General features: G+C 53.8%; 1 protein-coding gene across 1 annotated transcript in view; it reads right to left on the bottom strand.

The window, feature by feature from the left end:
• Positions 1 to 7,863, bottom strand: part of NCKIPSD (NCK interacting protein with SH3 domain) — a 50,313-nt gene extending 42,450 nt beyond the window's left edge. The window contains exon 1 of the mRNA XM_064432679.1: positions 7,606 to 7,863. Within this exon, the coding sequence (XP_064288749.1) occupies positions 7,606 to 7,776 (171 nt within the window). The 5' untranslated portion in view covers positions 7,777 to 7,863. The remainder of the gene's footprint in view (positions 1 to 7,605) is intronic.
• Between the last annotated feature and the right edge of the window lie 7,258 nt (positions 7,864 to 15,121).

The raw sequence follows: 15,121 nt of genomic DNA, 5'->3' as shown, positions 1-15,121 counted from the left end.
ATACAACAAGGATTTTTCAGATCCAGGTGCCAACTCACAAAAGAAGCACAAACTGGGGTCCTCCAGGAGTGCCAGCACTCACTTCCCTCTGGAGTGTCAGCCCTGGAAACAAGACCTCCTTCCCACTAGAAGCTGCACCCATCACACAGCAACAGCAGCTCTGGCAGGCAGAGATCACCAGCCCTGCAGGACCAGCTGATTCCCCAGTCCAACACCAAACACTTCCAGCCCTCACAGCCCCTGCAAGCCTGCACAGAAATGCACTTCTTTAGTGAAATAAACTGAGTCAACTCTTACTGATATGGCCAAGGTGAAAGCCTCAATTTAAGTTTTGTCTCAGGAAGAAACACAATGCACATGCATTTTAATTTAAAGATCTCTGAACACAGAGCTCTGTTAGAACCTGTGTCTTGAAAAATTTTGGTTATGGCAGTGGCCATGTAGAATGTTAGCATCTGTGAAGTCTAATTTTCTTGCAGACCATCCAATGCTATAATTGCATACTAAGGCTGCTTGTACTTCCCTCCTTATAAAACCCTTCTGGAATCTGTACTTCTTCCAATGCCCAGGCTGACAGCTCACACACTGAATACATAATCCTGTCTAGGAATGACAAAGTTGAAATTGTTCATGAGGGAGTAAATCTGGGATGCTCTTATAAGCTCTGTTTTTATGTACATCTGAAATACAAAAGGAACAGAATAAAAAGGAGGCTGCTTCTGCCCCAGAACCAGAGGTCCCCTCAACAGACAGGTTCAGCTGTTTTTCATGTTTCAACCACTGACAGGTGTAAACATCCACTTTACACTGTGGGATTTGACCTCCCACATGGGCATTAATATGCCCAAGGCCTTGCAAGGGATCTTCTTAGGTCAGCCAGTGACCATGATATAGCCTGCTTTTGTCAAAGCCTTTCCTCGTTTAGAGGCTGCCCCAAGCACGGAGGTTACTCTTCTCTCTTGCAAGGAGGAGGAGTCTGCACATTGTTTTCCCATCATCACTAACAGAGTTCATTTTTCTCCAAGGACAAGCAACATTAATTCCTCCCTGCTCTTCAGCGTCTTGCTCCCTCTGTACTTCACACAGAGCAACAATGACAAGAAAATCAATTTCCATGAACTTTCTGGTTTATTGGTTTCATATTTCTTTCAATACAAATCTCTCTTCCTTTGTTTTTTTGGGTTTTTTTTCAGTTTGTGTTTGTTTTTCCTAATAAGAGTTCACCTGATGAGATGCTGGAAATCCTCAAAGGAAACACAAGAGTGGGATTGTGAAAAGTGATGCAGAAGCACAAACAGAGCAGAATGTTCCTAGTTCAAAGCTGACAGTTCTTCCCTTTGCAATAAAAAGCTCATCATCATCCAGATGTAAACAAGGAAAGAAAGCCTAGCCATCTTCTCCTGATGAAAAGCATTCAAAAACCATACAGTAGGCAAACAAAATAAAATCACAGCTTTGATCAGTAAAATTGCAAGGTAACAGCAGGTGATCACCTGTCCAACACTGTGAAATGCTCACAGCCCAGCACTAGGAAGCTGAGGTGCAAATGACCCCGCAGGGAAGCTGGGAACCAACCTGTCTCTGTCTGCTCTGGGCAAGTGCCTCTTCAAAGGCTGGGAAGAAAATGGCACATCTCCTCTTTCCAGTCTGCCCCCTCACCTTGCCCCTTCCAAGGCAAAGAGAGCTGCAGCCACATTGCTCAAGAGTGGATATGGACTCTCAGACATGTTCCTACTGCTGATCACTTCTGACCAAAGCAGCCTTCATGTTGTTCAACCCTGAGACAGGCTTAATATTTCCAGCCCAGCAGAGCCATCCATGCATCCAGCAGTGTCACTCCACCCACGACACAGGAGTGGTAAGACCACACCACCAATGCTGCTCATACCTGGATGTCCAGATCACAAAGACAAATTTTATCTGGTATCAAAAAGCCTAACTATTTTTAATTGGACTAAAAGTGAGAAGAACATGTCTGCACAGCCAAGACTAAAGATCATTACCATAGCTCTACTTTAATCATTCTGGACCGTGAAAGATTGTAGATCTGGCTAAAATTTCAAGTGTTTAGCTACAGTAATTAGAAATGGTTATAATTCCCTTGACTGTGTAATTTAGTCTCAAGAATAAAACTCCATCTCAAAGCATGAGCAGCTCTGACACAACAGCATCTCTGCTATGGTGAGACCCCAGAGAAAAATGCTTCCTTCTTTCACTTTCTTGCATGTGTCAAGAAACGCAGCCTCAGCTACAAAGCACTACCAGCTGCTCATTCTCCAAAATAAAACTTTATTTTTAGCCTAAGCACTTACTCAGGATCTGTGTGAGTATTGCAATTAAGCTCTCACGCCCATTGAAAGCTCTGTCAAACCTGCAGATGACAAATAACGCTGCAGGCTCCAGCGCAGGGGACAGTCCGTACAATCACCACCTGTTCAGGAACAACAAAAGCAACTCTGCCAAGGGTCAGCAGCACCAAGTTTAAAGCTGGATTTTAACCAGATAGAGGGAGAAACTCAGGCAAACAACAACGCCAAAAGTCAGTTTCCAGCAAGCCCAGGGAGGTTGTAGTATCTCCCTCTCTGGAGACATTCAAAACCCACCTGGGCATGTTTGTGTGTCACCTGCTCCAGTGGCCCTGCCTTTGCAGGGCATTGGACTGGATGATCTCCAGAGGTCCCTTCCAACCCAAACTATTTTGTGACTGGCAATGTAGAACCAACTGGGTAGCTGGAACTCGATGATCTTTAAAATCCCTCCCAATTCAAGCTATTCTACGATTCTAACTGTGTTCCACAACCATCATGGTCTCCATGGCAGCGTGGAAGGTTTGACATTACCTGAGCTGCCACAGTGATCCTACACAGCACCAGCCTTGGCACGTGCTGCTCCATCCCTGAACCAGTGCACGTGAGATCCTGGCAGAGAAGCAACACAATTACAACAAGGAGTTTTCCAGCAATTCAGTGAATTGAATTAACTGAGAGGGGGCTGACAAGAGCAGAGGCAGCTTAGGGGAAGGCTGGACAGCAGGGCTGGGTGTAGGGTGTGGGATCAGGCTGCAGGAGTGGCCATGAGCTGTGAGACCCACACTCTGAGCCCTGGCATGCCCTGGACTGCAAGAAAAGGCAGCTCCCACACTACCTGACTCTGCACCACACAATTCCAGTCCTAAACCCAGTCAATGCTACAACTAGAAATAGGGCAGAAGGGTTTGGGTAAACAGCGCTCAAATTTCACTCCCTCACAGAAACCTGTCTTCTTTGCAGCTGGGGAGGTGGCACACCACTCCTGTGCCTGCCTGGTCAGGACTACCTGTACTCTGCTGCTATGCACTCGCTCGTGCTGCAGGAGAATTTTAGTTGTTGCTAGGCTGCACAAAGCAGTCTCTTATTTTTATCACGTCTGTTTATTCTTGTAGAAAAAGATACTGCAAACAGCAATCCATGGCATCCTCAAAATGCTTGTTACACTCCTTGCTTGGAGTGTAACTCCATTTTCTCACCAGACAGTCCAAAGCTTCTTGGCCATCAGCATCCACACCTTTGGACCCAAACAGACCTTTTCTCACTCCTCCAGAGGTACAATGTGAAAGCATGAACAGAGACTCAAAACCACATTACAAACAATTTTTCAGTTATTCCAAATAAATTTAAGGTAATTTTGAATAGGCTACTATTATTAATTTCAAAGCTGTTTCCTAATGGCTTAATACAGCTGAACAGCTAATTTGTAACAGCCAGCAGGCTACACCATTCCCACTTCATCAGGAAACATCTCCCTGCGACTTAGCACTTATTTTTGCACCCCTGACATTTACCAATAGAGCATTTTAAAGCTGCCATTCTCCTCCTCGGCATTTAATGTTAACACTTTCATTGACAGGCAATGCAGCCTGGGTGGGTGCAGACAGGAGACAAGACAAGATCAGCTGCGGTGCCAGGTGAAGCTGAGAGCTGAAGCAGCCCTGCTGCTGCTGGGTGTGGGTCCCAAGCAGGAGCAAACCACCACGGCCAGCCCCTGTCCTGCCAGGAGCAGAGCAGATCAGCTTTCCTGGCAGGCCAAGTGTCACCTGTACTCAGCATCCTGCAGGACAGCCACTCCCTCTGTGCTCCCGGTGCTGCTGTGCTACAGCCTGAAATCTTCATCCAGAGCTCCAATAACTCCACATTCCTATTACAAAATTCCAGGGTCCATCAAAATAATAGCAACATAGAGCTATTTATCCCACAGAAAGGAACCTTATATTTGCTAGACTTGGCATTTGTCCCTTCCTGACACTGAGTGAACCTCCTATACCTAAGCAAGCTTTCCAAATTGAATCTTTTACACCTGCACATAAAGCTTTCAAAAGCCTATCTTCTGGAGTGGCTGACTCCAGAGGACACCCTGAGCTCCATTTTAATCTCCACATTTTTCTGCCACTCATACATCACTTAAGCATCAGCACACAGCTGGAGACAAAAGACCAACCTCGTGCTGACGGGCACCTTGCTGTTCAGTAGGAAGGCCTGGCACTTGAGCAGACAGTTTTGCTGCAGCAGTATCCACCTGGCATTAGATATTAGCACATTTCTTGCTCCACCAGCAGCTGGAGGCCACTACCCTCGTGCTGTCACCAGCACAGTGCTAGGTAGATGTTTTCACTTGTCTGGCAGCAGCCCCTGAGTACATGACCTTGCTGGGCACTATCATGCCTGCTGGTGTCAAGGCCTCCCAAGATCTCCACCAAGGGCATGCAGAGCCAGGGCAAAGCCACGTGTGAGGCCACTGTTTCCACAAGGAACTCTCTCTGTGTGCAGTCCACAAGCTGCCCCATCCAGCAGCACAGCCCAATCCTCCCCTCTTGCTGCTTTACAGCCTCAGCATCTATCCCCAGAATGGCACTCGGCTTGAAATGACTCTGAATAACCCAAACAGGAGCTAAAAGGGAACTGCAGAAGAGTGAAATCAGCAGGAATATCAGCTGAAGCTGGGTGTTTCTAGTTGACTCAAATTAACTTCACATCATCTGGACCTTCTGGTGCTCTGGCTGGGCCCCAGCTTGTTTCTTAGGGGCATTCTAAGAAGGATTTGTTGGTGGAGCTTTCCCCCCCCCAACAACTAACTCTCCTTTAACAGCAATACTGAGCCACAAGGAATTCAACACAAAATGTAAAAAGACATTAGACAAAAATAAGCATTAAAAATAACCGGGAATTTTTTTTTTTTTATTTTAGAGAAGCCAAAGCATCTATATCCCATATCTATGAAAGGTGAGAAAAAACAACAAAAAACAAACCATGAAAGGCAAGAGGAGCTCAGAAGAAAACTGATGTTCCTAACAGAGCACAGCAGCAAGAGCCTCCCTCGTGAGCATCCTTTCAGCAGGCTGCTGTGAGGGGCTGTGACTTCCCCAGCCTACAGCTCACCTGGAGCTAACTGCACTGCTGAGCAAGGCCAAGCTTACCTTTACAATGGTGACTCCTGTTGGCCACGCTCTCTCCCTGCTAACACCAGTCATTAGCGGTGCTTCTCCCTGCTGTGATTGGGGCAGCCTTAATTACCTCCCAAACCGCTGTCACTAATTGGTCTCTGTGCCCTTATTAAACCAAAACTGGGTGACAAACTGTTTGCACTTGTCCTGGACATTGAGCAACCGGTCTCAAGCACGCTCTTGGTGAGCAGATGCTTTCTGCCATGAATAAACACATGTTTTGACTTCACATCAGCTCTTCAGAGCTGGCAAGATGCAACAGCAGAAAGTCAGTCACAGACACGCAGGATGACTGCATCTGCAGAGCAGCAAATTAGATCCTGCTGCTTCACACACCATCAACAAATTCAGGTGCTGAAATTTAATGGCCAAAACACAGATGAGCAGATGCAGGCAAGACTGTTTCCTGCAACAAGGTCCAAAGGCATTTGGGAAAGTTACAGCTGAACTAGAGGGAATGCCCACAAAGGCACCAGCAATGCTGCTTTAGTATCAGTGCACTACTAACATGTCAGGAGTAAGCCTGGCAGGCTGCAACCTGTATTGAGGCTGTAGCAAAATATTCTGTTAGAAATGAATGTAAAGTCATAGAATAAATACTTTTCCTGTAAGATTTGGAGATGCATACTAGCAAGGTACCTGCAAGTAAAACTGGTATGAGTGAGCAGCCTAGGGAAGGCTCCTGCACCCACAGCAGGGAGAAGACGTCATGCCACACAAGCAAATGAAGCAAGAGACTGCAGAGAGGAAACTCATGAGCAGCAACCTGGAGCTATGCCACTGTGGGGTTTTAAAACCTAGCAGTTAATAAGGTCTTTGCTCTGTAACTAAATAGCTCCTGTAAAGAGCTTATTAAGGGCTTATTGATCTACAAGATGTCCCCTGCCATCAGGCCGTCCTGCCAGGCTGCAGAAGAGCCCCAGCTTCACAGGATGGACGGACCCAGAAGCCATCAAAGAGACCTGGTGTTGCCCTGACACACATACACACTCTCCTGCTAATGCTTGTCTCACTGGAGTGTTCTGCAAAGCCCACACCCACACTTACTTACAGCCTGAGTTACTGCTAATCAGAAATTCAATGGCATCTGAAGGAGCAGCAGCAGCACACTAAAATAAAGAGGGCTGTCACCATTTTCAGAGAGACTCCAAAAGGCCCCTTTGTAACATTCACATGCATTTCTGTGCAGTTACCCATTCACTGATGCAGAGTCTTCACCATCCAGGTCCCACAGCTATCCTGTGGCCCAAAGGCACAAAAGCCCCCATGAATTAACTCTCTATGAAATGCCTATTTTAAGTTTAGAAGCCATGTTTTCCTTCAGAAGGCTCCACTAAGCAGCCCCTGCACTGTACAAGCCACATGCAACCTCTTTCCCATGCCACCTGCACGGCACAGTGCTCACACCCCAGCAGCAAAAGGGGCACTCCATCCTCTGGCCCCAGTTAGGGCCACAGCAGGCACTCGGACCTTGGGCAATTCCTGGTATCACCAGCCTGGCTGTCAGCGCTGCCAGGGCTTCTCCTGGCCCCCAGGACGGCAGGGGTGTGCTGTGGGTGTCATGGTGTGCCAGTGGAAGGAGGACAATCCCCCTCACTATCCTCAGTGTGGGGGTACCACACACACGGAGCCCCCAGGCTGAAGAGCCAGCACGGAGATGGCCACAGGAGTGCCACCAAGTACACCAGCCACGGCTGCTGGCCGGGAGGCTCCACTTCACCTGTGATCATGTTTACTCCAGGAGGAGAATCCCCTCAGCATCTCCCAGGGATTTTCCCACCTTCTCCCAGCTCTGCAGCAGCGAGCAGCCCGTCAGACCTTCAGGCCCTGCTGAGCTCCCACTGTGCCCCTGGCCCGCGGGGCCGCGCTCCCCACACCTCACACCCCGGAGCTGTCTCCTGCCTCCCTGCCCCCGCGGCGTTCCCACCCCACGGTGTCCCAGGCTGTCCCGCCTGCCGCAGACGCTGCAGGGCAGACACGGCCACAGAAACACCCGTTTGCAGCCGGGCCAGCGGCTCCCGGGGACGACACGACAAACCCAGCCTGGCACAGCCGGGAAAGCCCCGCGGCCTGCGAGGGGCCCGGCAGCGCCGCCCCCGCCCGGCCCGGCCCGGCCCGGCCCGGCCCACCTGCAGCCGCTGGAGGTAGGAGGCCGGCGCGTAGCCCGTCTCGCCAGAGCCGGCGCGGGTGACGAGCCACCAGTGCTGGTTGCTGCGCTCCAGCAGCAGGAAGGTCTCTCCGGCGGTGAAGGGCAGCGAGTTGGGCTCGGCCGAGCGGAAGCTGTACAGGGCCCGGTACATGGCGGCGGCACCGGCACCGGCAGCACCGGCACCTCCGCCCGCCCGCCCGGACCGGAGCGGAGCGGGCCCGCCCCCGGCAGCAGCCCCGCCCCCGACGGCAGCCCCGCCCCCAGCCGCCGCCGCGCCCCGCCCCCCGCGCGGTACCGCCCCCTGGCGGCGCGGCGGCGCCGCTCCCCCCGCCCCGCCCGGGCAGCCCCGCGCCATCCGCTGCGCCGGCAGGGGGCGCCAGCGGCTCGCGCAGCGTCCCTGAGGCGGCACCGACCCCAGCACCGGCACCGACCCCGGCACCGACACCGACACCGACACCGGCACCGACACCGACACCGGCACCGACACCGGCACCGACCCCCGGAAGCCGGGCACTGCCCCCGGCACCGACCCCCGAGGGGCCGTTTGTGCCCCTCCCCGGTCCCACAGCTGCCGGGGCCGCTGCCGGCTCTGGGGTCGCCGCTCCCGCCCATCGCCCACCGGCCCTGGCCCCCCTGTCCCCACCATGGCCCGGCTGGCCGCTGGCACATCGCTTCCCCCCTGAATCCGCCCGCCCCGGCGGGTGTTCCCGAGCAGGCCCTCCTCTCGGGATGCCCTGTTGGAGCACCCGGTACCACTGAGTCCCGAAGTCCCTGTGTGCCCGCCAGCCCCACCTGGGTGCCACGAGAGCTTCTCCCGGCGAGCTCCCCTGGGCCGGTCCCGCTCCCCAACACTCCCCAGCATGGGATCGGGGCACGACAAGGGCTGGCTCTGACCCGCAGCGGACACAATGACCTGGCAGGTGGCCATGGGACACAGCCCGTCAGGCCTGGAGCTCTCCATGAAGACACAGCAGCCCCCAGCCCCATTCATCACCTTGCCCCATTCCAGAGAACAACCCTTTGGGACACTACCCCAAGTAGCCCAAGACCCCTGCAAGCTGCCCCACCTCCCCGGGGCATCAACAGCTTCCCTTGATCCCTGCTGCCCAGGGGTCTGAGCCCTTCTCGCTGTCCCGGGGGAGTGGGTGGCAGCCCTGCAGGGCATGGTGCCCCCTCCCTCTTCCCCAGACAGGTCTTTCTCCATGCTGCCCTAGGAACAAGAAACATTTTCCACCTGACAAAGCCAGCACAGACAGCCTAGGAGCAGGGTGGGCAGGGACCTGGTTACAGCATCCCAGTGGGACTAGTATACACTCCTGCAGCCAAGCCCACCACAAAGACACCCGTCACCCACTCTGCCCACCCCTGCCATCCTGCCAGGATGCAAGAATGCAGAGATGGAACAGTCCACAGATCCCTGCTCACAGTTACAGGGGAATTTAACTCATCCAGAAACCATTCACAGCCCAATCCAACCAGTGGTAACACAATAGAAACCAGGCTTGCAGCGGCCACAACCCCCTGCCTGCTCCCAGCACAGCCCGCCCAGACCCTCACTTTTCCCAGCTCTGGCAGTGAGATAATTAATTCAGATCCTGGTTACGCAGGGGTGGAGGATGGAGTGGGAGTCAGCGGTTGCCTAGACTCCCCCACTGCAGCGGGTACAGCGAATCACTGCGGTGAGCTGAAGTTGGGCACGCTCAGGATGAAAAAACAGCGGGGTGCTTTAACTGAGAACTGTGAGATGTAATCAGGGCTGAATCCTTCAGGAGCCCTTCATGTCTGGACTTCCTGCCTGGTCACGGCCCCTTCCAGATGCCCAGCAGGGAACAGTGTGATGGTGGGCAAGAGCTGGGCAGCCAGGGATTGCCACTGCAAAAGATAAAACATTCCTACTTATGGAGTCATCCGTATCCCACGGGAGCAGGATTCTCTGCTTGCCTGTCCCCTGCCCGGTTTGGCTGCGGTGTTCACCCTGCCGCTGTGTCCCCACTCCAGGTGAGCCCGGGCCATTCCCTGGCACAAGCCCAGCTGTTTGTGCCGGAATAACGGCGCTTTGTTTCCACGAAGTCAGCAGCACAGGCTGTGCTGGCAGGCAGGGGCAGCTGAGGGGGATGCAGGCACCCACCAACCACCTCCCACGTGCACAGCAGCAGCAGCAGCACCCCAGCCTCCTGTGCTCAGCACAGCATCCCAGCTCTCCCAGACAGCAGCTGGGAAGGATTTCCTCTGTAAAGGCCCCCTTCTTCTGCATCTGGGTAGAATGCAGAGGCCAGGACAAATTCCTGCTGCCGAGAAATCAGCTCTGAATTGCAAGTGCCAGGTGATTTATATTGGACAGGGAGGGGCCATGAAAAAGGATCCTGCTGCGTCACTTGCAGGTGACTTTTAAAGCTGAACTTGAGACCTCGGGGAAATAATACTTGCATCCCTTGCCCTCAGAGCCTTGGGAGACTGGGATCACTGTAAGCCACGAAGGGCTCAGTACGTGCGTGGCAGCCCCCACACTCCTGTTTTCCTCCAGAGCTGTGGAGGGGAAGTGTTGCACAACAGCACTCATATGATTGGAACACAAACTTGCCAGCTCCACATACACTTATATAATTCTGCACCGTCTGCTCGTCAACACGTTGCAAAACAGCAGTGGGATCAATCGCTCTACTTTTAGGTATACAAATATTATTGCACTCCCACCAGCCCTCTCTGGGTGAAAAGTCACAGGGATGTGAGGTGTTGTGAGGACCCCAGGCCCACAGCTCTGGGGACAGTGTCTCCAGTGTGTCCTGCGGGGGCTGGGGGTGTCCAAGGCCAGGATGGCCGGGCATGTCCTTATTTCCCAGTGTCCTGATGGCACTACCTCCTGGAAAACCTCACTAAGAGGCTGTAGATAGGACCCTCCAATTGCATATGTCACTTCCAGACCTCACCTCTCCAACTGCACTGACTCCCTCACGGGAGAAGCCCCCAAACCTGTGCTGCCTGCCAGCAAGCGGGGAAGGGTGCTCCGCTGGGCAGGAGCAAGCCCTGCTCCCGGCTCTTGCAAGGAGCACAGTGCTCGGTGCTGAGCCGGAAACCCCCGCGAGGCGCTGCTCTTTTCACGGCCCCGTAGAGCCCGTGTGGAGAAGCCGAAGCTGCCGGGGCAGTGGGTGGCTCTGGGACCGCTCTGTTCCGCCCGCCTGCCGGGCCGAGGTGCCCGCAGGGCTCCTTGCGCAACGCGTCCTGCACAAAGCCGGGGCTGGCTGGGGCCCAGACCCCTCCTGTGGCCGGAGGAAGGAGCAGCCAGTGCCTGCCAGCAGCTGCACTTCCTAGAAACGAAGAAGACAGAAGGTCGGGAGAGTTGAGGGATGGTGGAGGGGGGGGCCGGGGGATGCTGCGGGAAGGAGTGAGGCGCTGCAGGTTACAGGGGGAGCAGCACACAGCCTAGCCTGCTCTGCAGCTTCTCTTCAGGAAAACAAGCTCTTTGGCTTCACACAACATTCCCTGTTCTTTGTTAAACTCTGCTCGTGTCCAGACCTGATGAGCCCCTTGCCAGCCCACGCACTCTGTGGGCCGGCACTGCTCCTTCCCAGCTCTCCCTGCCAGGGCTGCTCTGCAGGTTCCAATGCCATGCTGCAGAAAACCGAGCCTCAGGACAGTGCCACTTCCTCTGCCACCAACCCAACAGCCAGACAGAAGGCATTTGGAGGCTGAGGGAAGTGGGCCACAGGCATAAGGTGCTTGGCAGCAAGAACACAACTCCCTGAGCTCTCCAGGCTGCCCTTGCAGCTGCAGGGCTGCTGGGAGAAGGACACTCCTGGCTTCACTTCTGTCCCCAAGCAGGCCAATGCTGCCTTCCCCAACACCACCCTGCTCCTGTCCATTTCTTGTTGCATGGGGGAAAGCTGCAAAACATGATGTTGCCTGGGGTACAGCAGTGGATCCTGCCTCTGTGGGCTGCAGGAGCTCCTCTGCTTCTCTTTCAAAGAGAAATTGAAAAGACTCCACACCAGGCCAATGCAGCCTGTCACAACTGAGCTGGTGGGGACACTGCTATGGTGCAAATCCAAGAAAGAGAAGACAGAGCCCAGCATGGCAGGCAGCAGCCTCCACCATGTGAGGCTGTTTTCAAGAGTTACCTTTTGCTGACCATATGGTTTGTGGGGCAGGAGGGACAGGGACCATGGCCCTGTCTTTCCATGAGATGAAGCCCTGGGCTGGTGGCTGGTGCAGCAGGCCCTGGTGAGCAGGTGAGGGGTGCTGGGATGGGGATCCCCACTACTAGAACAGTGCTCAGCTGGTGGGGGCTGTCTCCAGGTCATGCTCTGCTTTCATTCAGGTATCTGAGTTACAACCTTGAACAAAGGCTGGGCAACAGAGGGCTGGGGGAGGCCCTTTAGCCAACCCTCATTTCCATACCATTGAAGGAAGGTGGCTTTGCTCCTAGACAGGGACACAAGCCATTCATTCCCTGTTCCCTCTGCCCTGCCCTACGTGACTCCAAGGCTTAGGCACCATTGGAGATGGCCACAGAGCCATGCAGGACCCTCACCCTGTGCCAAGGATGGACCCAGGCACAGGACAGAAGACAGTGGCCCCCAGCCCCACCACAGCATCGCCAGTTTTGTCAGCCTCCAGTTAAACAAAGCCCACCACCATTAGAAACAGGGAAGGCACAGCTGCTGGGCCACACACAGCACCCACTGTCTCCAGCAAGGGGTGCCCCAGAGCCATAAGGGCACAGGGTCCCTCTGCCCCTGTGTGCTGAGCACCACCGTGTCCCCAGTGGCTCGGGTTTGCAGAGTGAACCATTCTTCCCTGGGCAGGGAGATCAGCAACTTCAGGCCGCTGCCCTGTGAGATGTCACTGCCTGGCAACAAGGAAATACTTTGTTCTCGCTCCATAAAAGGCATTTGTGTGTCCCTCCCCACTGGCACAGGCCCAGCTCAGGGGAAGAAGTCCAGCAGCTACTCAAGAGGCAGCAGCACAGGATGGGGAGAGTGCAGGGACAAAGGTGCCCTCTCCTCCAGCAAGGCCAGAGCATGTCCCCTGCCTCTTCTTGCTTCTGCCCTGCCCAATCCCAGTGGCAGGGAGGCTACCTACCCAAAGATCCTGGCAGGTCCACAGAGCACCACTCACCCCCACCTCATTCCCCAGTGCCCTGCCAGCAACGCAGAGCTCAATTCACTGGAGAAACCAGTGCCAGCTGCAGGAATGTGTTTCATCTCTAGCCAGCTGATGCACGGCAATTCCCATCAGCCACCCCAGTTTTGGGCTAGAAGTGACCTATTTATGTAAGGCAAGCTCTCCATCCTCCAGGGGCAGCCATAGGAAAGCAGGAGCAGGTACCTGGGGGCCTGGACCTAGCCAGGCTGGGCCACATGCTGTCTCTCACCCAGCCCCTGCAAAGCCACCGGTGCAGGATCAGACCCAGCACACTGCAGCCACCCTGGTCAATGGTCCTGCTAGGGCAGGGCTGGCAGGAAAAGGTGGGTCTTCTCCAAGCATCAGGAAGCAGACAGGGAGGAGACCAGACACAGGGGAGCCTTGAGGAACAGGGACGTGCACTCCGCATTGTCCTCCGCAGAGCAGAGGCTGCAGAAATTACAGAATGGGGGCTCCCTGCCAGGGCACAGGCTGTTCCAGCTCCTGTCTCCCCTCCCAGCAGCAGGGCTGCTCTGTGGAGGTGCCTCTCCCATGGCGCAGGGCTCCCCAGGACACATGGGGGAACCAGCCCAGCTGCCCCTTCCCAGTGCTCTTGGTGGCACAACCAGCACAGAGGGAAGCTCACAGTCCAGGGAGGACCAGAGCTGTGGGGAGCCATGCTCAGAGCGTGCACACAAACAAAAAAAGCCCTCGAGTCTACTCCCAAGCACAACTGCTGCTCTCCCATTATTCCACCACTCTGTTCATTGCTGGGGTCCAACAGGCAGGTGACCACAAACAGCCACCCCAACCCCTGCTCATCTCATTTCTGTCTTCCAAGAAGCCCAGCATAGGGCTGGTAGCCATTTACAGGGATTGTAGGAACCCATTCCCATCCCAGCATGCTGGCAGTTACACAATTGCATTTCTACAAATAAGGAATTGCTTGGAGAAATGTGTGCAGGGAAGGAAAAGAAACCAAGATAGTATCCGATTTAGAGGTACTTGCACAGGGGTTGCCCCTTTTTTAACCTTCAAGGATGTGGTACAAGGAAGGGATTATTCCTCCTGATGTTTTGCTGTTGCATAACTCAAAGTAACTAATGAAAAAGGTCTTCTCTGTTCCTGCTCCCTCCCTCCCAGCTGCTGCAGCCCAGGAAGCTCCCAACCACCTTGTTGCTGTGGAGCCCTGGCACAGCATCTCTTAATCCTCAGACAATATTGACAAAAGGATTTTAGCAGTGCTGGCCTGAGCCCACAGGTCCCTCCACCTTCCTGCAACAGCACCAATTGCCCCTGAGGGTTTGCTGTTATTCTGTATGGACCCCCCCAGTGCTCCAGGTCTGGCTGCTGACACCGTGCTGCTGAAAGCGTGTCCAGCTGAGCTTACCCTGCTGGCAGTGCTTCTGCAGCTCCCTGCCTGGACCCAGGGCTGCGGCTGCAGCCTGTTCTGGAGGCAGCTTGCATCACAGCAAATGCGATTGTTCTCATCGGCTTTTATGAATTCCCTCCAGAGTTCCTACGTAACACAAGTACATTAGGGGACTTTATCCCTGCTAATTTCAGACGACAAAGTCAAACCATGTAGCAGATGACTCTGCACAGGGAGGCTTATTCATAAGTAGCAGCAATGATGGGGACTACAGCTCCTGCCAAGAGACTCGTCATTAGCTCATTAGCAGAGGACACCACATCCTAAACTGGAGAACTGAAAAGGAAACATCACCTTGCAGCCACTGCCCCTCTCCTTGTGCTGGGTGCATCTTGGGAACAACAGGCAGGAGTGCTGCTCACCAATGCTGAAGGCATTTTGCAGTTGAGATGCCAAGAATAAGCAGCCCCATCCTCCCCTCTGGCCCAAGGGTTTTTGCAGCCAGTGTCAGGAGTGGCTCACAGGGCCCTGTCAGCTGCACTCACCACTGGAGTCTCACCCAGAAGCAACACGCTGTATGTTCATGCTGGACAAGCCCATCTCCAGAGACAAGAGCCCACGTACTGGCATAAAATACTGAGGTGACTGTAAGATCTAAAAACACCTGTTTAAAACCAACATCAGTTGGTGCCCAAACACTGCAGAACACAAACCCGAACAAAAACCAAACAATAAAAGCCCACAAACAAACTCATATACAAGCAAAGGTTAAAAGCCTCTTTAAAAAGTACAAAGGAGCACAGGAGAGCCATCAGATAGACTTTGATCAGGAGAACTTGATAGCAATTGCTGGGGAATATGAAACTGAAGCTACAGGACTACAGCCAGCTGAAGAGGGTGACTTTCCACAAGCAGATCTGCAGCCTTCCTGTCACATCCCACCTCTCCTCTCCTAAGCAAGCCTGCAGGCAAAGTATGGGCCGGGGAGATGATTCACCTGATT

The sequence above is a fragment of the Passer domesticus genome, chromosome 9 (assembly GCF_036417665.1).
Source record: "Passer domesticus isolate bPasDom1 chromosome 9, bPasDom1.hap1, whole genome shotgun sequence".
Taxonomy (NCBI): Eukaryota; Metazoa; Chordata; class Aves; order Passeriformes; family Passeridae; genus Passer; species Passer domesticus.
The sequence above is the reverse complement of the archived record's forward strand: the minus strand, read 5'-3'. Positions and strand labels throughout refer to the sequence as shown.